Consider the following 23,575-nt stretch of genomic DNA (forward strand, 5'->3'; position numbering starts at 1 on the left):
TCCTGTCCTGGTCTTTGAACATCCACAGTCTTCTCAGAGATCTCATGGGAGTAGGCTTGGTTTAGGTAGCTTTGAGGGGTTATTTTGCCACGATGTCTATGCATGTGGATACTGTCATTTCAAGGACGTGTAGCTCTTCTCTGGATTCTGTGCGGGCCCTAGCAAGGCATTTGAGACTCCAGGATATCATTAAACAAAGGAAAAGGTGGTAGGTACCATTCATGATTTTTTTTTTTGGCTATGAACATTTATTTATTTATTTTTTATTCTTATGTTAATCCCCATACATCATTAGTTTTAGATGAAGTGTTCCATGATTCATTGTTTGTGCATAACACCCAGTGCTCCATGCAGAATGTGCCCTCCTCAATACCCACCACCGGTACTATTCATGATTGACTATGCTAACAATTTTCCCAAATGTTGGTAACTGTTTTGGTTTTGTCTTATTTGAGCTCTGTTTTCATATTAATTCCTTTGTTAATTCACTCAGTCATTACCAACTATGTACCAGTGTACTGGTAGCTGGGACTATAAAATGCATTATCTACCCTATTGAGAAGTCCACAGTCTAGTGTGGGACATGTGGGAAAATGTGCAAATTTCAATTCTCTGTTTTTATAGAGGAGGCTTAAGAGAGGGCCAGAATATTACCTATGCCTTTGACAGGAGTTGATTATATTCATGTTCACAAAAGAGCCCATAACAGTTATCCTATTTTGGCCAGGTCTGAGTTTACAAACTTTTTTCCAGTATCTTTTAAGTATTGCTAGGTAGGGAAAATTACTTTCTATGAAACTAAAGGTGCTATGGATGAGTAGCCTATAGTTAAAATCATTTTTAACATACACCTTTCAATTCTTGTTTAAAAACAAAACAAAACACGGTGAGAAACTAGGGCTGATTTTCTCATGCCTAGATTTTCAAGAGTTGTGTTGAGCACAACTCCAGCCCCTTTATGACGGTCATGACCCCATCAGGGAGGAAGTGTCCGTAGTGTATGTTGTAAGGATTCGGTGACGGCATGCCCACCTGTGCTCCCCACCTCAGGTGCAGCTGGTGTGAGCACAGCTGCAATCTAGAGAAGCCCTACCCCATCCCCTGGCCCCCAGCAGAGCAGTGTGGAGCCGGGGTCCTAGTGGACCCCAAGGGTGCCTGCTCATGTCAGGGACCAGGGCTCTGCACTGCATGTCTCCTCTCCCCTAACTCCAGGGCCAACTGAAGGTTGTGGAGGTTTCATCTACTTTTCTTTGCTTGTTTTAATTTCGAGCTCATTTAAAGGTGTGTTTTGTGCCACAGGACATGAGCTGGTTTGATGATCATAAAAATAGTACTGGTGTGCTTTGTACAAGACTTGCAATGGATGCCTCCCAGGTCCAAGGAGTATGTAGACTTCATTCTATTTTTCTTTAATGTGTTTTTGTTTGTTTGTTTGTTTTTAGGTTTTATTTATCCATTTGAGAGAGAGAGTCAGTAAGCCCCCGGGGTGGGGGGGAGCAGAGGGAGAAGGACAAGCAGACTCCCCGCTGAACTCTGAGCCCTCCAGCCACGGCGCTTGGGCTTGATCCCCAACCCTGAGATCATGACCTGAGCCAAAATCAAGAGTCAGACACTGTAACCAACTGAGCCACCCGGATGCCCCTTCATTGTGGTTTTGAATTAACATAGAGCAAGGCTGCATCAGTTAAGCTGCTTTCCGCTGCAAATGACAGAAAAACTCAAACTGACCTAAACATTAAGAGGAAGGCTGGACTTCAGGCTTGATTAATTCATTGACTCAAAAATGTCATGAAGGACACAAGTTTCCTGTGTGTGTGTGTGGCCCTGAGTGGCTTTGAGTCCTCCGAGGGGGCTTCATCCTAATGCTCCTTGCCTCGTGGCCACGGGATGGCTGCCGGCCGCAAATGGAACAGTCCAGTGAGGGAACACCCACCCGCACCTCAACCACAAACCACCACCTTCCCTTAAATCTAAGTTTTTGGCTACTTGGGGTCATCTGCCCAAGCCTCAGTGGCTTACTGTCTCTGGGGACAGCCGTGCTCTCCTTGGCTGAGGTCCCCAGCCTTGGAGCTGAGGGCTGTTACTTTGAAGCTGCTGGCTTCCACCCAAGCCGGAATCAGAAGCGGTGGGAGAGTCACCCACACCGCCCAGTGCACCTGCCCTCCTTTTCTGAGCCCTACAAACAGTAATTCAGCTCCACGTGTGCTTCGTGGTGGATGGTCTCTTAGGATAGAAGCACTTTGTAGCAGATGGTCTCTTGGGGGTGTGTACATTTCCCTCTTAGCCATGTGCAGCAAAGGGTTCTTAAAATGACCAGAGTATACTAGGGTTCGTTTTCTCTTTAAATGTTGCCTTTGTGCCAAAGTACCTGCGCCCCACATCCTCTCCCCAAGCTGCTGACCTGGTTTTGTAAGGCTGAATTGGTGTGGGCAGGCCAGGAATGAGAACTGCAGGGCATGAGCAAAGAAAAACCTACATGCAAAGCCTCATAAGGGAGGCACGGGTGTCTTGGGTTGACTGCAAGGAAAGGGAGCAAATGTAAGCCGGGCCCACAGCCCTCTCCTCCCTGACCGGGAAGCCTCAGACTGCAGCTTATGCATTTGCAACTTAAAACACTTCTCCCCCTTTGCTTTTACTCTTGCAGGCCACTGGGATGAGGTTGGCGTTAATTGCACAGAACACGGCTAACCTTGGAACTGGCATTATCATATCCTTTATCTATGGCTGGCAGTTGACCCTATTGCTTTTATCAGTTGTTCCCATCATTGCTGTATCAGGAATCGTTGAAATGAAAATGTTGGCTGGAAATGCCAAAAGAGATAAAAAAGAACTGGAGACTGCTGGAAAGGTGGGTCAAATAAGGCTTCAGTGAGTATAAGTAGTGTTTTTAGACATGTGTTTTAGGTGATTTCGTCCAAAATGCATGTTTGGATAACTAAATGTGCTCCCTATAGCTGACAGCTGTCACCGCTGCATGGACTATTTACTGTAATCTTAATGCCGGTAACTTGATGATGGGATAATTAGTGGAAGGCTCTTAGCCTGTCAAACAGCACTTTATGTGTGGTTTTTAGAATTTCTGAATATCCGAAGTACATTTCACCTTTCACTTAATAGCCCAGTGTCATTGTTGAGACAAATATCACCCTTCTGTTACATGAGGAGTCCTTAGGGCAGAGACTAGAAGGGAGTCGTTTAATTGCTGGTACTTGGGAGATCATTCTTTCCTTCTTGGCTGTGATTTCTACAATTATGGTGGGTAGCCGCCAGATGGCAGTAAGTGCTTTGATTTTGGCTCCAAACTATCGTGGCAATTGGGCAAACATTTACTTGGGCCTTCCTCTGTGCCCTCTATTGTGTTAAGTACATGCACCAGCTCATTACACCCTCACCTAATCCCATGAGGCAGCTATTACTGTTATCCCAATTTTATAGATGAGGAACTTGAGGAACTAGGTAAAGGCATGGCCGGGATTCAAGTTCTGGTTTGATTTCAAAGCTCTTGACTCTGTAGTCTCTTCATATGTATTGAAATATATCTAAATCTACATAGAAACATTTTATTTACATGTACATGCATTTAACTATTTAAACTACTGGCCAGGAGGGGCGCCTGGGTGGTTCAGTCGTTAAGCGACTGCCTTGGCTCGGGTCATGATCCCAGGGTCCTGGGATCGAGTCCCACATCGGGCTCCCTGCTCGGCAGGAAGCCTGCTTTTCCCTCTCCCACTCCTCTGCTTGTGTTCCCTCTCTCGCTGTGCCTCTCTCTGTCAAGTAAAGAAAATCTTTAAAAAATAAACTGGCCAGGAATATTTTTCCTGTGTCAATAGTATCCTTTATTGACACATTAGGAGAGGAAGCAGACAGCGATAAAAATTGGGATAGAGTTTCTGCAGCGCCACATGAGACAAAGCTCTTTCGCACATGAGGGCAACCAGCCTTCGCTATGGTTATGTGAGGTGGGGCAGGTAGGAGGGCCCCCGCACATGGAAGAGGGCATTCAGAGGTTCCATGACTTGCTCCAGATGTGTGTCCTGTCAGGAGTGAGATGAAAATTACACCCAAGCGTGTTTGCACTAAGCCAGTTATGTCCAGTGAAGCCATTTCCCCTGGTCTCCTAACCCACATCAGCCGCAGTGTGGTGTTGGTGTTGGTCCCCCGCTCACTCCTGGCGTGCAGCTCGCGTTGCCCCCCTTAGAGCCAGAGGCCTGTAGGCCACTTCGTGGTTCTGGGACTTGAGAAGCCCTGGGTGTTCATAGGGCTTGAAGATCCTCTTGGCTGCTGGCTGTGTGTAATTGAGGGCATCACTTCCTGGTCTTCTATTTGACACAACTAACTGCTGAAAAAATACTTTGGTTTTTATTTCCTTTCTCCCCGAACCGTGGTCCTTCCACATTTCAGAAGGGAGAACTGTCAGTAGATAGAGTGAAGATCGCGTTTGCTTAGACCAGTTATATGAAAAAAAAAAAAATCTTGAATCTAGTTAAGATTAAAGAAGGCTAATAACACTGAAAGGTACCAGAATTTTGGCTGGAGTAGGGCAGTTAGTAATGAGCTTACGGCAAATGAAACATAGCACCTTGGATTATTAGTCTTGGTCTTGCTAGTCATGGTGTGGGATACTGAAGAAGATCCCCAAATTCCCTGGTCCTCCCTTCACCCTTGAATGAAATGGGAACCTGTATCAGATAATGTCCCGTGTTCCTCCCGGCTAATACTCTCATTCTAGGAATCAGAATAACTCAGAGTGACCAAAATTATTTTTAATAGCCACTTAAACCTAATAAGGCTTTTTAATTTTTTTTTATTATTTATTATTTTTTTTTAAAGATTTTATTTATTTTTATTTGACAGAGACAGCGAGAGCAGGAACACAAGCAGGGGGAGTGGGAGAGGGAGAAGCAGACTCCCCACCGAGAAGGGAGCCCGATGTGGGACTCGATCCCAGGACCTTGGGATCATGACCTGAGCCGAAGGCAGTCGCTTAACCAACTGAGCCACCCAGGCGCCCCTTAATAAGGCTTTTTTAAAAATACAGTGTGAGAGATTAGAAATTTTAGATGTTAATTGTTAGCAATCAATCATAATTCAATTTTGTTTACTCAGTCAACTCTTTTTTTTTTTAAGATTTTATTTATTTGACAGAGAGAGAATGAGAGAGAGAGCACATGAGAGGGGGGAGGGTCAGAGGGAGAAGCAGACTCCCTGCAGAGCAGGGAGCCCGATGCGGGACTCGATCCAGGGACTCCAGGATCATGACCTGAGCCGAAGGCAGTCGCTTAACCAACTGAGCCACCCAGGCGCCCTTACTCAGTCAACTCTTGATAGAACATAGAACGAGGGTTAGAAAGAAGGTCCTGGAATTCTCCCACCCCCATCACGGTCCTATGTTTTTTGTTCTTGTTTTCAAAAAGAAAATTCTTACTAACCCAGGTGCAGATAAATCATGGTTAAATTACATCAGGATTTGGGATACGTTCCCATTTTCATTTTTCATAAAGGGCTTGGTAATGAGGGTGTTGACTCCCTGGCTGGTAAGGAGGTAGGGAGAGTCTGCATTTAACCCTCTTGACTCAGGCCCTGCCTCATGACTGAGATTACAGCCCTGCCAAACCAGGACTAGGCCTCAGAGCAATTAATCCATGACCAGAAAATCACGAGTGTGAAGTCATTAACAACTAGCTTCTCCTTATATACATTACAAAGAGGGGGAAGCAGAAAAGCATAAAGGGTTAAGAACAGGACTTGGCATCAGATAGCCTGATACGGAATCCTTGCCTACTTATTAACTCTAGGGCTTGAGGCAAGTCATTTGACTTATCGGTGTCTCAGTTCCTTCACCTGTGACAAGAGGATATTGTTGACCTCACAGGGTTGTGTGAGGTGAAGTGGGAGCCTGTCAGTGAAGCGAAGTACCACCACCCGGCACAGAATAAAAACTCATTAGTGTGCCCCAGTCCGGCCATCATTGCTGCTAGATTTTTCATTTCTAACTAAAGAGAGAAGGTTAGTCAGCCTGAGGTAGCAAATATCTTGCCTTCACTTGGTTGCAGAAGAACTGAGGTAAAAAGTCTGAAAGCAGAGAAAACAAAAACGTAAAACTAAAATCTGATGCTCTTTGTGGTCATGGATTTAGATAAGTCAGCTGCAGAAGTAGGCTTTAACCTTCATAGCTAAGTCACAGACTATTAACATGAGTCCAAGGTGGTTTGGCCGGAAAAGTCAGAGAACTGCTCTGGCTGGTTTGGGTAAAAGGGATTTGAGGTAAGGATGCACAGAACTGCAGGGAATACAGATGGAGGATGTTCCTGTAAAGTCGCAGGCTCTCAGAGCCACACGCTCCCCTGCGTTGGAGTCTCTCTACACCTTTGTTCCATTCCTCACCTGCTAAGGATTCAGACCAGCTGCCTCCACATGCCCAATGGCGCTCCCCAAATGGAGACCTTCCTCTCGGGATCCACACAACCTCTCTGTTCCAGCTCTGACCTCCATCCAAGGCCAGGAAGTGGATGAGTCCGGTGTCCATCCCTGGTTTAAGTGGGGACTGAGGGCAGGGTCATGTTGTTTATAGTTGGGATCTTCGTTCTAGCTGTGACTGACTGGTCTCTAAGGAGGGATACATGCATGGGGGAAATGACTGGCACCTCCAATGGGTCCTTAGAAATCACGTAGCCTAATGCCCTCTTTTAGGACCCTACCCTGTGAAGAAAGCAAAGCCACCAAAGGCTGTGACTAAAGCCAGTAATTAAAGTAACTGACTGGTGGCTGGGCTGGGAATAAAATCCGGTTTCTGGTATCTAGACTACCATGCTTGGTCTCAGCTTGTCAGTCTCCCCGGGCATATGAAGACTCGCCTACCATATCTGGTACAACCAGATTTGCTTTTAAGATGGGCGGTTCTGTCATAGAGCTCACCTTGAAGAACGCGTTATGCCTTTGCTTTCAAAATTGAAGGAATTAAAAACCTGTCAACATAACCTTCAGGATTCCTCCAAAGTTTGTAATTTTCATTATCCAGGAGTAAAACCCCACTTCTAATCAAGATCTGTTCTATGTTACAGATTGCAACAGAAGCAATAGAAAATATTAGGACAGTTGTGTCCTTAACCCAGGAAAGAAAATTTGAATCGATGTATGTTGAAAAATTATATGGAGCTTACAGGTAATGAACATAAATGATTTTTACTAAGAACCCAGTGTTTTCCTGAGGCTTAAAAATTGTTCCCAGAAGATAATAAAACTGCTCAAAAAAAAAAAAAAATAAGCCTGTAAGGATGACATTTTTTCAATAGCTCACTGAGAATAAGTAGCTTTTTGATGCAACTGGGCTATAGGATTGGATTTTTACATCTTCTTTTAATTTAATTTTATTTTATTATGTTACTCACCATACATCATTAGTTTTTGATGTAGTGATCCATGATTCATTGTTTGCATATAACACCCAGTGCTCCATGCAGAACGTGCCCTCTTTAATACCCATCACCAGGCTAACCCATCCCCTCACTCCCCTCCCCTCTAAAACCCTCACTCTGTTTCTCAGAGTCCATAGTCTCTCATGGTTCGTCTCCCACACCAATCCCCCCCCTTCATTTTTCCCTTCCTTCTCCTAATGTCCTCCATGCTATTCCTTATGTTCCACAAATAAGTGAAACCATATGATAATTGACTTTCTCTGCTTGACTTACTTCACTTAGCATAATCTCCTCCAGTCCCATCCATGTTGATGTAAAAGTTGGGTATTTTCTGATGGCTGAGTAATATTCCATTGTCTATATGGACCACATCTTCTTTATCCATTCATCTGTTGAAGGGCATCTGGGCTCTTTCCACAGTTTGGCTATTGCGGACATTGCTGCTATGAACATTGGGGTGCATATGGCCCTTCTTTTCACTACCTCTGTGTCTTTGTGGTAAATACCCAGGAGTGCAATTGCTGGGTCATAGGGTAGCTCTATTTTTAAATTTTGAGGCACCTCCACACTGTTTTCCAAAGTGGCTGTACCAACTTGCATTCCCACCAACAGTGTAAGAGGGTTCCCCTTTCTCCACAACCTCTCCAACATTTGTTGTTTCTTGCCTTGTCAATTTTTGCCATTCTAACTGGTGTAAGGTGGTATCTCAGTGTGGTTTTGATTTGAATTTCCCTGATGGCTAATGATGATGAACATTTTTTCATGTGTCTGTTAGCCATTTGTATGTCTTCTTTGGAGAAGTGTCTGTTCATGTCTTCTGCCCATTTCTTGACTTATTTGTTTTTTGGGTGTTGAGTTTGAGAAGTTCTTTATAGATCTTGGAAATCAGCGCTTTGTCTGTAGTGTCATTTGCAAATATCTTCTCCCATTCTGTGGGTTGCCTCTTTGTTTTGTTGACTGTTTCCTTTGCTGTGCAGAAGCTTTTTATCTTGCTGAAGTGCCAAAAGTTCATTTTTGCTTTTGTTTCACTAGCTTTTGGAGATGTATCTTGAAAGAAGTTGCTGTGGCTGATGTCAAAGAGGTTACTGCCTATGTTCTCCTCTAGGATTTTGATGGATTCCCGTCTCACATTGAGGTCTTTCATCCATTTTGAGTTTCTCTTTGTGTATAGTGTTAGAGGATGGTCGAGTTTCATTCTTCTCTATATAGCTGTCCAATTTTCCCAGCACCATTTATTGAAGAGACTTTTTTCCATTGCATATTCTTTCCTGCTTTGTCGAAGATTATTTGACCATAGAGTTGAGGGTCCATATCTGGGCTCTCTCTTCTGTTCCATTGGTCTGTATGTCTGTTTTTGTGCCAGTACCATGCTGTCTTGGTGATCACTGCTTTGTAATATAGCTTGAAATCGGGCAACATGATGCCCCCAGCTTTGTTTTTCTTTTTCAACATTTCCTTGGCGATTCAGGGTCTTTTCTGATTCCATACAAATTTTAGGATTATTTATTCCAACACTTTGAAAAATGTCATTGGAATTTTGATCGGGATGGCGTTGAGGGTATAGATTGCTCTGGGTAGCATAGACCTTTTTAAATGTTTATTCTTCCAATCCATGCGCATGGAATGTTTTTCCATCTTTTTTGTCTTCATCAATTTCTTTCATGAGTGTTCTGTAGTTCCTAGAGTATAGATCCTTTACCTCTTTGGTTAGGTTTATTCCGAGGTATCTTATGGTTTTTGGTGCTATTATAAATGGACTTGTTTCCCTAATTTCTCTTGCTACAGTTGCATTGTTAGTGTATAAGAAAGCAACTGATTTCTGTGCATTGATTTTGTATTCTGCCACATTACTGAATTGCTGTATGAGTCCTAGTAATTTGGGGGTGGAGTCTTTTGGATTTTCCACATAAAGTATCATGTCGTCTGCGAAGAGAGAGAGTTTGACTTCTTCTTTGCTAATTTGAATACCTTTTATTTCTTTTTGTTGTCTCATTGCTGTTGCTAGGCCTTCTAGTACTATGTTGAACAATAGTGGCGAGATTGGGCATCATGACGTGTTCCTGATCTTAAGGGAAAGGCTCTCAGCTTTTCCCCATTGAGGATGATATTCGCTGTGGGTTTTTCATAGATGGATTTTATGAACTAAAGGAATGTTCTCTCTATCCCTATACTCTGAAGAGTTTTAATCAGAAAAGGATGCTGTATTTTATCAAATGCTTTTTCTGCATCAACTGAGAGAACCATATTGTTCTTCTGTCTCTTATTATTATTATTATTTTTTTAAAGATTTTATTTATTTATTTGAGAGAGAGAGAATGAGAGACAGCACGAGAGGGAAGAGGGCAGAGAGAGAAACAGACCTCCTGCTGAGCAGGGAGCCCAATGTGGGACTCGATCCCAGGACTCCAGGATCATGACCTGAGCCGAAGGCAGTCACTTAACCAACTGAGCCACCCAGGAGCCCCTGTCTCTTATTATTAATGTGTTCTATCACATTGATTGATTTGTGAATGTTGAACCACCTTTGTATCCCGGGGATAAATTCACTTGGTCGTGGTGGATGATCCTTTTAATGTATTGTTGGATCCTATTAGCTAGGATTTTGTTGAGAATTTTGGAATCCATATTCATCAGGGATATCAGTCTGAAATTCTCCTTTTTGATGGGGTCTTTGCCTGGTTTGGGGATTAAGGTAATGCCTCATAGGATGAATCTGGAAACTTTCCTTCTGTTTCTATTTTTTGAAACAGCTTCAGGAGAAGACTTGGTATTATTTCTTCTTTGAATGTTTATTAGAATTCCCCAGGGAATCCATCAGGCCCTGGACTTTTGTTTTTTGGGAGGTTTTTTATCACTGCTTCAATCTCGTTACTGGTTATTGGCCTATTCAGGTTGTCAATTTCTTCCTGTTTCAGTCTTGGCAGTTTATAGGTTTCCAGGAAGGCATCCATTTCTTCCAGGTTACTTAATTTATTGGCATATAGGGGCGCCTGGGTGGCTCAGTTGTTAAGTGTCTGCCTTCGGCTCAGGTCATGATCCCGGGGTTCTGGGATCGAGCCCCGCATCGGGCTCCCTGCTTGGCAGGAAACCTGCTTCTCCCTCTCCCACTCCCCCTGCTTGTGTTCATGCTCTGTGTCTCTCTCTGTCAAATAAATAAATAAAATATTTTTAAAAAAATTTATTGGCATATAGTTGTGATAATTTCTAATAATTGTTTCTATTTCCTTGGTGTTAGTTGTGATTGCTCCCCTTTCAGTCATAATTTTATTAATTTAGGTCCTTTATCTTTTCTTTTGGATAAGTCTGGCCAGTGGTTTATCAATCTTATTAATTCTTTCAAAGAACCAGCTTCTAGTTTCGTTGATCTGATCTACTGTGTTTCTAATTCATTGATCTCTGCTCTAATCTTAGTTATTTCTCTCCTAATGCATGGCTTAGGCATCGTTTGTTGCTTTTTCTCTAGTTCTTTAAGGTGTAGAGTTAGTTGGTGAATTCGGGATTTTTCTATTTTTTTGAGTGAGGCTTGGATGGCTATGTATTTCCCCCTTAGGACCACATTTGCAGTGTCCCATAGGTTTTGGACCAATGTGTTTTTGTTCTCATTGGTTTCCATGAATTGTTTAAGTTCTTCTTTGATTTCCTGGTTGACCCAAACATTCTTGAGCAGAGTGGTCTTTAGCTTCCAAGGGTTTGAATTTCTCCCAATTTTTTTCTTGTGATCGAGTTCCAGTTTTAAAGCATGATGGTCTGAGAATATGCAGGGAATAATCTCAATCCTTTGGTATTGGTTGAGACCTGATTTGTGACCCAGTATAGAAAAAGTTCCCTGTGCACTTGAGAAGAATGAGTATTCTGTTGTTTTAAGGTGTAATGTTCTGTCCATCTGGTCCAGTGTGTCCTTCAAAGCTCTTTTTTATTTGTTGATTTTCTGCTTAGATGATCTGTCTATTGATGAGAGTGGAGTATTGAGGTCTCCTACAATTAACATATTATTATCAATATGACCCTTTATTTTGGCTAATAGTTGGCTTATGTAGATGGCTGCTCCCATGTTGGGAGCGTAGATATTTATAATTGTTAGATCTTCTTGTTGCATAGACCCTTTAAGAATGATATAGTGTCCTTCTGTGTCTCTAACTACAGTCTTTAGCTTAAAATCAGATTTGTCTGATATAAGAATTGCTACCCCAGCTTTCTTTTGAGATCTGTTGGCATGGAAGATGGATCTCCATCCCTTCACTTTCAGTCTGGATGTATCTTTAGGTTCAAAATTAGTCTCTTGTAGACAGCATATGGACGGGTCCTGTCTTTTTATCCAATCTGCAATGCTGTGCCGTTTTATGGGGGCATTTAGGCCATTCACGTTGAGAGTGATTATTGGAAGATCCGGATTTATTGTCATCATGTTGCATGTGAAGACCTTGTTTCTATAGATTGTCTCTGTAAATTTCTGTTCTACATCACTCTTGGGGTCTTTATCCTTTTATAGAACCTCCCTTAATATTTCTTGCAGGTCCAGCTTAATGGTCACATATTCTTTCAGTTTCTGCTGGCCTTGGAAGCTCTGCATCACTCCATCCATTCTAAATGACAGCCTTGCCAGATAAAGTATTCTTGGCTGCATGTTCTTCTCATTTAGTACCCTGAATATGTCTTGCCAGGCCTTTCTGGCTTGCCAGGTCTCTGTGGATAGGTCTGACGTTATTCTGATGTTCCTCCCTCTGTATGTAAGGAGTCTCCCCCCTAACTGCCCTTAAGATGGTTTCCTTGGTTCTAAGATTTGCAAGTTTTACTATTACAAGCCAGGGCATTGGCCTGTTTTCCTTGATTTTGGGAGCGGTCCTCTCTGCCTCTAAGACATGAATGTTTGTTTCATTCCCCAGATTAGGGAAGTTCTCAGCTACAATTTGCTCAAATATATCTTCTAGTCCTCTCTCTCTCTCCACCCCCTCAGGGATCCCAATAATTCTGACATTGGAATGTTTCATGGTGTCACTTATTTCTCTGATTCTATTTTCATGGATTTTGTGTTGTTTCTCCCTGGCCTCCTCTTTGTCCTTCTTTTCTATCAATTGGTCTTCTAGATCACTAATTCGTTCTTCTGCCCCATTTACCCTAGCTGTTAGATTATCTAGATTAGATTGGATTTCATTGATAGCATTTTTAAGTTCTGCCAGTTCAGCTTTCATTTCTGCCCTTAGAAACTCTATGTTGCTATTAATCGATTTCTCCATTCTAGTTATTGTCTTCACAACTGCTACCCTGAATTCCATTTTCGACATCTTGGTTATATCTGTATCCATTGTAAATCTGTGGCAGAAGTCATAGTCTCTGAGTCTTTCCTATTTTGGGGGTTCCTCCTCCTAGTCATTCTGTTGTGAGGTGGTTGAGGGAATGTACAGAGTCCAAATTATTGACCACAACCCAAGCAAGATGCACCTGTTTTATAGGGACCTTAGGGTGGTTGGCCTCTTGTTCTCCTAGCCTGTTTTCTGGGGGAGGGGCCTGCCATGCTGTTACTCAGGCAACCCTGTTTGGGCAGAGTTGCCCTGCCCCTTGTGGCGGGCGGGGGAGCTCAGTGAAAACCGGTTTTTGGGGGGCTTTTGTTCTCTGGCGGCTTTCTCTGGTGGCTTTCCACATCTCTTCTGAGAGTCAGAGCAGAAGAGATCGTTTCTAACCCTCTGCCTCAGGGCAGAGAGATCGCAGTCTGTTCTTCAGTGAGCTCTCCAAGCCATATTCCCTTTGCTTCTGTCTGTGCTGCTATAAACTGCAGTGTTCTGGGTTGTGCGCCCCTCAGCAGTGCTCCCAGTCCTCGCCTCCAGGTCGGGGCACGTCTCTGCCCTTTGTACTTTTAAAACTGCCAGCTGCCCCCAGTTCACTCGCATGGCCCTGCTGCTCCAGGTTTCAGTCCGGGGGGCTGCCTTAAAGTCCTTTCCCTGTTGCTGCTGGTCTGTGAGTCTGTGCCCTGTCCCCATTGCGGGAGGCTAGTGTTCACCAGTGGTGTAGGATCACCACAGCTCCCTCCCCCTTCCGTTTATCTTCCAATATCTGCCCACAGAATCATGGCTCCCCACTTCATAGCTCGAAACCAGCCAACTGCGATACTCTCTAGAGATCCAGATCTATCTTCTTACATCACAGGCTGATTTCGTGGGTGTTCAGTGGTCTGGTAGATATCCAGCTCAATTCCGGGGACTGGTTGGAATAGGGTCCCCTACTCCTCTGCCATCTTTTCCTCCCCGGAGATTTTTACATCTCTTGTGAACAGAGGGGTGTCCGAGACTGAACAGGTACAGAAGACTGTGCCAGTGTGTGCTCCTCGGTGCAGGCAGTGTCAACAATCTCTCTGGGCGATGGAGAAGTGTTGCAGGGAATTCTTCAAACTCGCATTTTCTTGGAATTGTGTAGACTGAACTAAGGATGAGACTTAGTATTTGGCTAGAGTATCCCATTTTTTCTCTGGATGAGGACCAGATCCAACCTCCTCATGAAACCCAGGCCTAGTCTATTTCACTGGTTCATAATTGAGCAATTTAAGAAACTCCCAGCAGCATGATTGGCTACTTGCTTCCAACCAGGGCCTGTTCTTATAAATGAGTATATTTTAACACTAACAAAACTGAACACCACTTAGACTACAACTTTGCAGACTAGAACAGTAGCTTGAATGCTTACAAATTTGAGAAGGGAAAAGTGAGATTTTCATTTTATTCCATCTCCTTGGTTACATATACTTCATGAAAGTACATTTTTCTCTCCATTTGATGTAAGTATATATGTAACATGTAAATATATATGTGCCATTACCTAAGACTTATGGTTAATTTGAACTTCAAGGGACTTAAGAGCTAATTTTTAATTTGATTATAATTCAAAGATGGAAGAGTACTGCAAATTAATAATTTTAAGTAATGTAAGACCATTCTCACAGCATGTAAATTAAAATATACAAATCAGTAATAGTTTGAATTTTTCCAAAGTCTTTCCAAATGCCTTCCTTCTAATCTTGGAGTAAATAAATCACTGTTCTCTTGGAGGATGTACAATACAAAGTATAATAAAGTAGCTATACTAATAAAGGATAGCATGTGGTCTAATTAGAAAATAGTGCAAAACGAACTGTATTGGGACTGGTGGGATCTAGCTCAGGGAAGAACTTCTCATGCATGTCTGTATGTACCTCAGTGAGCCTGCTTTTCTGAATCTGAAACCTAAATTGTGACATGAGACTATAACTAGTCACAGAAGACAAGATAATACCTAAGAAATCGCATTCAGACAATTCAAACTTTAGTCCTCACTTTGACAGCCTCCATATTTTTTTATTCAACAGTCTTATATCATAGGGGTTGAATTTCTGATTGACTAGATATTAACATAATAATATCAGCAACTATCAATTGAAAAATCAATATGAGGTACTATGCTAGACATTTATATTGTTTCTTTAGTTCTCAATTCTGCATCATATTGTTTATCCCCATTATATAAATCAGAAAACTGATACATAGAGAAGTTGTCATGTACTCAAACTAACAGAAGGGGAGGCAGAATATATACCCAGGTCCACCACACTTAGCAGCTGTGCTAAGAGAGGCCAAAGAGATGATTACGAATATGCTAATTTGCCTTTCAGGAATTCTGTGCAGAAGGCACACATCTATGGAATCACTTTTAGTATTTCACAAGCATTTATGTATTTTTCCTATGCTGGTTGTTTTCGATTTGGCGCCTATCTCATTGTGAATGGACATATGCGCTTTAGAGATGTTATTCTGTAAGTAACTTTAAAAATAAAAGATTCTATATGGTTTTAGTAGGTCTGTGCAAAATTGGAGAGTTGGGGGGGACTCACTTGTTCTAAAATGAGGTCAGAGTTGAACCTACCACAGAAATTTGATCTTAATAATACTACAAGTACAGTTGAATCATCCAGGTGGACTAAAATTAACCAAGTTCATAAAAAAGATCATAAACCAGAATTGTAGTAATGCATAGAACTCCAGTCAGGAGGATAGCAAACTTTCTCACTGTACAGTGTAGGCTGAAATAAATCATAATGAGAAAACTGCTCGTTACCTTGGACTCAAACCAGAGGGTTAAATATACTGTTGATCTGCAACCACAAGATGGCGTTGATAAAGGGATGGGAATGCTTGACTGAACTCTGGCAAAGGCCTCTTGCCCTGACTGGTCCTGAGATGACCCTGCCAACGTTTGGCCTTAGTAGCCTCTCCTTTTTTCTTGGCTTCCAAGACTAACCAGCAGTCCAATTGATGCATTCGTCTTTTCAAAATATGTTAACTACATTCAATTAGGTTGTGTTTTTGTCTTGCCAAAGGGAAGCCATTCTTTTTAAGACCGCTTGGCATATTTCTGCTCTGGTGGAATGATTTTAAAGTAGTCGTGGACAGCCTCTTTTTTGAACAGGGGGAGGACAAGGAAAGTGTTTTCATCCAAAATGAAAATAACTGGAAAAAGTATATATAATCTTTATATCATTCAGTATCCCAGCAGGAAACAAATATCCCTTCAGATGGGGTAACTAAGGAGAGTGCTAAAGGGTCTGTTTACAAAAGTGTGAGAAGTGTTAAGGTGAGCAGTACCCAGGAGAGCTGTCAACAACCAAGCAGTTCCCAGCTATGAACCGCTAAGACCCTCAGCCTAAAGGGCAAGAGGAAGGAAGGATTTTCAGAACCCAGCATAGGGGGCTTCTTTGGTCCTTGGGGGAGGGACACCAACCACACAATCTAACAAGAAAGAAGCCAACAAATGCCCTCACCTCCTGCTAGTGCCTATCATTGCCAAACCCCTTCAGAAGCCAGGGAACAAGAAAAACTTTTTGATGCAGTCCAGGAAGGTCAGCCTCTCAGGCAGGGAGTGGGATGGGACAAGACAGAGGTGGGTAGGGAGCAGAGAGTGGTTTCGGAGGGATAAATGGCAAAATCTGGCTCTGGGCATTACAACTTAGAGTACTTTTATTGTCTAGAAGAGCATCACTGAGGAAATGGACCCTGCTTTTTTTGGTTTTTATTTCTACCATTAAAAAATTAAGTTCTAGATAATTGGAAGGTAACTTTTTAGTCTTTTATGTTAAATCTCGATGATAGGCTATATAAGAAAGTTAGGCAGCAACATCTGGGTTGTTCATCGCTATTTTAAAATTTAATTTTTGGTAACCAACCTTAACCAAGTATTTAAGGGAGAGCCTCACTATACCCATCATTCCTGCCCCCCTCCCCCCATACTTAAAACACATTTTAATATCTTAGATTTAGAAGTTTGGGAAATGAAACATTTCTTTAAGTTCTCCAGTATTAACTAGATAAAAAATTTCCTCCCCTCCCCTTGTTCTCGGAGAGCTCAGGTGTCAGGAGTAAATAGCCTCCTGGAGATGTAGATCTCAGAATCTGAAGCCCTTCCTAAAAGATGTTACAATCTCTTTCCAGTCTTCAAAGAGCATATCACTGGAAAACAGAACTTGAGCTGAGGACGAATGTTTTCTCAGGGTAGTGCCAATCGTTCCCGTAATCGTAAGAGAAAAACAAGTAAAGGCGCCTTTTCCCTAAGCAGTTTCTGTAACTGCAGCGCGCGGTACTGGGTGTGTGGGAACACAGAAGAAACTACGGACGGGCAGTCAGGGCCAGCGATGCAGTAGGAAGCATCACTCCTTGTCCGACACTGACGAGGGCCCTCCAGCACTCTGTGCTTCAGTCCCCTCAAGTCCAGAGAGGATAGAACCAGTCACTAAAATCGCTGGAGGTCACAAGTCAGTTACCAGCCACCTTGCGAAAGAGAAGAACTGTGCAAAGTTACGGGAACTCTGGCCTCTCCTCTAGGTTTCTTTGGTTAATGGGATTTCATGGAAATGTGTGTATGGTTTTAGCAGGGGGTCAGTGGAGGGGTGCCTGTGGGAGTAGAGAACATGGACACTGGTAAGCGGTTCGTATTTGGACTTTGGACCTCACAGAGCTAATTATAGAAGCTAAGTTGGTAATTCCTCTACTTCTGTCCAGAGTGTTCTCAGCAATTGTGTTCGGCGCAGTGGCTCTAGGCCACGCCAGCTCCTTTGCTCCAGACTATGCTAAAGCCAAGCTGTCGGCCGCCCACTTATTCATGCTGCTGGAGAGACCGCCTCTGATTGACAGCTACAGTGAAGAAGGCCTGAGGCCTGTGAGTTCTCTGCCGCCTCATGAATGCTTGGTTGATTTTTCCTCAAGGTTTGCGATCTGCTACGTGATCACCACAGGAAAAATTTGTCATGATTACACTAACCTATATTTAGCTTATTCTGTGATATTTATAGGCCTAATATTTGGCCAACGTTCTTAACATTTTAAAATTTCATACGGGGGCTGGGCGGGGGGACACCTGGGTAGCTCAGGGGGTTAAGCGTCTGCCTTTGGCGCAGGTCATGATCCCGGAGCCCCCTAGGATCAAGCCCCGAGTCAGGCTCCCTGCTCAACAAGGAGTCTGCTTCTCCCTCTCCTGCTCCCCTGGCTTGTGCTTTCTCTCTGTCAAATAAATAAATAAATAAATAAAATAAATATAAATATAAATATAAATAAATCTTAAAAAAATAAAATATCATGGGGGGTTTCAAGGATTCTGAAGTTGAGCACATCAAAAGTAAAGAAGGAGGTATGTGGCTGGCTCAGTCAGTTGAACATGTGACTCTTGATCTTGGGTCATGAGTTCAAGCCCCACGTTGGGCATAAAGTTTATTACTTAAATTTTTTTTTAATTTAAAACTAAAACCACCTGTATTGAGTGAAAATCATAATAATAAACTTTTTTAAAAGATTTTATTTATTTGACAGAGAGCACAAGCAGGGGGAGTGGCAGGCAGAGGGAGAGGGAGAAGCAGGCTCCCCGTTGAGCAGGGAGCCCGACACGGGGCTCAATCCCAGGACCCTGGGACCACGACCTGAGCTGAGGGCAGATGCTTAACGACTGAGCCACCCAGGCACCCCCGTAATAATAAACTTCAAGAAAAGTTAAAAAAAAAAAAATCCAGATGGACTAGAACTGAGTAATTTCCATGAAAAATGTTAATTATTGCTGCATGAAGGCATATGCATGTCACTCTGTATGTAAAGGCAAATAGCAATGTGGCTTTAATCACATTTTTTAACAACCAAGTTATAAATGGTAAGAAAGCTACTTTATTCACATTAAGAGTAATAATCCTATACTATCTCCAAAGTTAACTCAAATTTAGATCTGAGCGTACTTTGTATGACACAAGCTGCTGCCCGTATTAATGCATGAGCCGCGGTATATGTAGACCGTTTTTCTGGGACTTTATCATGGATTTCATGTGCTGAGAAAATTCCTGTGCCCTGTGAATGAGCTAAAGAAGTGGCCAGGGTTTGAGATAAGGGCTGTCCACTGAGACCTCAGGTAGACGCTGCACCAGATTCCCAAGCCTTTGAGCCTCTGGCCACTGGCTTCACTCTAGCCTCAGAACCACCACTTGGGAAATCTAAGTATTTGTCTAAAAGACCGGAAATTGAGTTTGGATAACAACTCTCTGTAATGTGACTCTGTCTGGTCTAAATTTTACCCCCATCTCCCATCTTCATTTTATATAACAACAGCTTGCTTTCAGTAGTAACTCGTGCCGACACTTAGACTGAATGTGAATTTTATGTTCCACTCCTACAGTATTTGGTCAAGTTTCTGTGAAATCCTTCTTATTCCAATAATTATCAGACTAATCATAATAGCAACATTAAACTTTGTTTTAGGATAAATTTGAAGGAAACGTGACATTTAATGAAGTCGTGTTCAACTATCCCACTCGGCCAGACGTCCCCGTGCTTCAGGGGCTGAGCCTCGAGGTGAAGAAGGGCCAGACGCTGGCTCTGGTGGGTAGCAGCGGCTGTGGGAAGAGCACGGTGGTCCAGCTCCTGGAGCGGTTCTATGACCCAGTGGCTGGTACTGTGGTGAGCACGCTTTAAGTTAGTCACCTGATATAAGGTTTTATTTCAAATGGCTAATAAACCAATATTCTTCTAAGAGGAAAAAAACTGGACAAATAAAGGCCTATAATCCTAGTTGATGCAATGACCACATTCTTAAAAAAAAAAACCAAACTGGTACCCATACTCAGGCAAATTTATGGGGACAAGAAGGTAGAGCATCTGGAGTTTAGTATAGTTCCAAAAATACCAAATATGAAGCTAACCTCTGCCCTGCCCTGGGCCTTTTGAGCCAGCCTGATCCTCCTAAATATTCACTTCCTGGTTTGTAAAGGTGAGCCACAAACTCTGGCCAGAATTCTAGGCAGACACCCAAGACAGGCTAGTACCTTCTTACTCCCTCCTACCTCCTTCTGCCCTGTCTCTCAAACACGGAACTCAAGGCTTTTTGACTTTGACCCTCATCTCCAGCCCTTTCATACTTAGCTTTCATCAGTGATTTTCTAGTACCTAGATTCTGGCTCTCTGCCATGAGTGAACTCTTGGCTTTTACTGATAATACCTGCATCTCCCATTACCTTGGGATGGCACCCACTGACCAAGCCCTTGGAGTCCATCCCCATTTAGATGGTCACCAAAGTGTTAAACCTTGTGTAGTTTGCTCTTTTCAGGAAATCGTATGCTTCCATTATTAAAACTACTCCGCAGATATTAATATAGGCAAACCAGCTTGACAACACGATGTGCTGATACCATGGTAGAATTTCTTTCTTTATTGAGAGATCAAGACTAATCGAACTTGTTTTTATTCCTTCACCCAGAAGGAAGCTGCATTCTCAGTTGATACATCACAAGACTCCTCTAGAAGCAACATGTCTCCTGCTTAAAGCAAACAAAAAAAATAAAACCACCACCACCAAAACTGTTCCCAAAGACACTGTCCTTTGAGCTTGTTCACTTTCCATTGAATTCTTGTCCTCAGTGCTGTCAAAAAGAGAAATGGGAGAAGCTTAAGGCTGGTATTTCTCAGGGGAAAGAGTGGTAGAGGTAGGGTTGGAAGTAACCAGCTTGGAGAATCTGGGGCGATACTACTGATGAGCTTTTTTATCTGGCTGCCTGGAGATGGGGAATAAAGTCAAGTTGAAATGTTGGAGTCATTCTGGGAACAGCAGATACGAGTAGGACACCTAATTGCAGACTTAGAGGCAAGATGGTATAATTACCTGGCGGGAGGGTAAATAAGGACAAAGAAGAATGTGGAAAGACAGGGCCAAATGGGCTACTATTTCACCAGTGAGATGAAGAAAGGATGGCTTAATCACTATAAAAATCATTTTTTTGGCCTCCAGCACTGTAAGTGCTTAGAGGTTGTGACCCTTGGTATTTCCCAAACCAATGATGCCCACATGTCACGATCCTCCAAATGGTTAATCTGTTAATTTATGATTTAGGGTTTGTTTTTTTTTTTTTTCTCTTTTTAAGCCCTTCTTATAGTTTGTGGACTTTGGTTTTCAGCTCCTAGATGGTCAAGAAGCAAAGAAACTTAACATCCAGTGGCTCAGAGCCCACCTTGGAATTGTGTCCCAGGAGCCCGTCCTGTTTGACTGCAGCATTGCTGAGAATATTGCCTACGGAGACAACAGTCGGGCCGTATCACAGGATGAAATTGTGAATGCAGCCAAAGCAGCCAACATACATCCCTTCATTGAGACCTTACCCCATGTAAGTTAACTGGTAATTTCTTAGGATGAAATCACAATGAACTACAAACTCTTTTCATTCTGAAAACCGTTCCCGAAGTTATACACAAACAAAATCTTACAAGAAAACTTTCCTATGTAGTAGCACTAGGGCCTCGAACAACACACTGAACTGCACGATAGCAAGTTTCCTTATCAGCAAATGAGATTATCAGGTGTCGGGTCTAGATCTGATAAATGTAGTGAGAGGCAAATGAAGTGGTATTGATTGTAGGCACCATATCTCTGTTTGCAAACTGGTGGTTGTGGGCTGCATTCAGATAGCAGTGTGTTTGATCTATCCCTTATAGTACTTGGATTTTTAATTATTTTTATTTTGAGATATACATTCACATGCAGTTGTAAGGAACAGAGATTTTATGTACTCTGTACCTAGTTTCCTCCAGTGACATCTTGTCAAACTGTAATACAGTATCCCCACCAGGATATTGATACTGATCTAATCCACTGATCTTATTCGGACCTCCAGTTTTCCTTGTAATCAATTGCATCTGTATTTAGTTCAGTGCAGTGTTATTGCATGTGTAGACTCACGTATCCACCACCGGTCGTGATACAGAACATTTCCTTGTTAGCAGTGCAAAAGTAAAATTAAACCATCCATCCAATACACTGAATGCTGACTCTGTGCCAGGCCCCATCTTGCAATGGTGTAAACAATTGTGATAGACCACTGCTGCCTTATTGGAACTTAGAACAATCTGATTAATACTCCCAAGGTTGTATTCTGAGTGTTTCTCCAAGGCAATAAAAATATCTCCCATCAGGTCCTCTACACAAGGTTGTTCTTTGGGTTAGTCTATGAGCTTATGAGATGGAATTTACTTAGCACTTACCAAGCTCATTGTAAATAAATATAATTCTTATTAAAAAAAATAGAGAACATTTCCATCACCACTTCGATCCCTCATGATGCCCTGTTAGAGTCACAACCCCCCCCTTCCCTTTTGTCCTCACACCACCCAACCTCTGACAACCACTAACTGTTGTCCATTTCAGTAATTTTTTACTTTAAGAATGTCATTAAGCACACATACAATATATAACCTTTTGAGGTTAGCTTTTTCCACTCAGCGTAATTCCCTGAAGTTCTTGTATCTGTAGTACATTCTTTACTTCTTCAGTGGCATTCTTTTTAGTAGGATGATTAGGATTGTAGGATAGATATGGATTGTACCACAATTTGGTTAACCATTCACCTGTTGAAGTGTATCTAGGTGGTTTCTAGGTTCTGGCTATTCAAAGTAAAGCCACTGTAAATACTTGTGTACAGGTTTTAGTGTGAACCTGAGTTGTTATTTCTCTGGGATAAATGCCCAAAGTTCAATTGCTGGCCATATGGTAATTGCATGGTTAGCTTTCTAAGAAACTTCCAACCTGGTTTCCAGAGTGGCTGTGCCATGTTACCTTCCTACCAGTAAGTAGGAATGAAATTTTCTCTGCCTCTTTCCCAGCATTTGCTGTTGTAATTCTGATAGATTGCAGTAAAGCTCATTGTGGTGGATTTCCTAATGGCAAATGATGTTGACTTTATTTTTTTTTATTAGCGCGGGGAGGGGCAGAGGGAGAAAGAATTTTAAGTAGCATCCATGTCCTGCGTGGAGTCGGATGCAGGGATCAATCTTATGCCCCTGAGATCACAATCTGAGCCGAAATCCAGACTCAGACGCTTAACTGACTGAGCCACCCAGGAGCTCCGGGACATCTTTTTATAACTTGCCACCTGTATTTCCTTTTTGGTGAAATGCCTTGTTTTTTTGCCCATTTTCTAATTTTCTTTAAATGTTGAGTTTTGAGAGAAATTTATATGTATCTGTCCTTTGTCAGATATATAGTTTATAAATACTTTGTCCCAGTCGATAGCTTGTTTTTTTCATCCTTTAACAGGGCCATATGCAGAGCCAAACTTTTTAATTTTGATAGGGTCCAATATATTAATTTTTCCTTTTGCAATTGTGCTTTTGGTATCAAATATAAGAACTCCTGCCTAGCCTAGGCCTTCTAGGTCCTAAAGAGTTTCTCCATTTTTTTTTTCTTTAAGTTTTTATGATTTTACATTGTAGTCCATGATCCATTCTAAGTTCATTTCTGTATAAAGTTTTTCTTTCATGTTCCATGTTATTCCTTTGGAGAGGACATATACTCCTCCGTTACGGTCCCCAACGCTCCCGTTAGCTTGTTATAGCTGCTAGGTCTGTAGCCAAAGTGCAGTGACGTCAATATGGATTTGAAAAATAAGGAAAAGTTCAGTTAAACAATTTTCTTCAGGAATGGGTAAAGGTGAATACTCCTGCAGAGGATTCGAAGCCACTAAAAGTGATGGCAGGGATCATTAATCTTGTGGTATTGATCTAGCTTCGTATTCTGCTGTAATGAGCAATCACACTTAAAAACTTTCAAACCCTAGGGACACCAGGGTGGCGCAGTCAGTTAAGCATCCGACTCTTGGTTTCTGCTCAGGTCATGATCTCAGGGT

At 42.3% G+C, this 23,575-nt stretch overlaps 1 protein-coding gene across 2 annotated transcripts in view; it reads left to right on the forward strand.

Annotated features, from left to right (window-relative positions):
- ABCB4 (ATP binding cassette subfamily B member 4) overlaps nt 1-23,575 on the forward strand; it is a 74,730-nt gene that overhangs the window by 49,349 nt on the left and 1,806 nt on the right. Inside the window, exons 20-26 of one of the 2 annotated variants that reach the window (XM_064575330.1) lie at nt 1,300-1,383; nt 2,645-2,848; nt 7,062-7,162; nt 15,052-15,192; nt 17,432-17,588; nt 19,166-19,363; nt 20,855-21,061. In XM_064575330.1, coding sequence (XP_064431400.1) covers nt 1,300-1,383; nt 2,645-2,848; nt 7,062-7,162; nt 15,052-15,192; nt 17,432-17,588; nt 19,166-19,363; nt 20,855-21,061 — 1,092 coding nt within the window. The remainder of the gene's footprint in view (nt 1-1,299; nt 1,384-2,644; nt 2,849-7,061; nt 7,163-15,051; nt 15,193-17,431; nt 17,589-19,165; nt 19,364-20,854; nt 21,062-23,575) is intronic. The other variant, XM_064575331.1, reaches the window with a different exon arrangement.

Source organism: Mirounga angustirostris, unplaced genomic scaffold, assembly GCF_029215605.1.
Source record: "Mirounga angustirostris isolate CCGP_5_RB_7025 unplaced genomic scaffold, mMirAng1.0.hap1 SCAF_12, whole genome shotgun sequence".
Lineage (NCBI taxonomy): Eukaryota > Metazoa > Chordata > Mammalia > Carnivora > Phocidae > Mirounga > Mirounga angustirostris.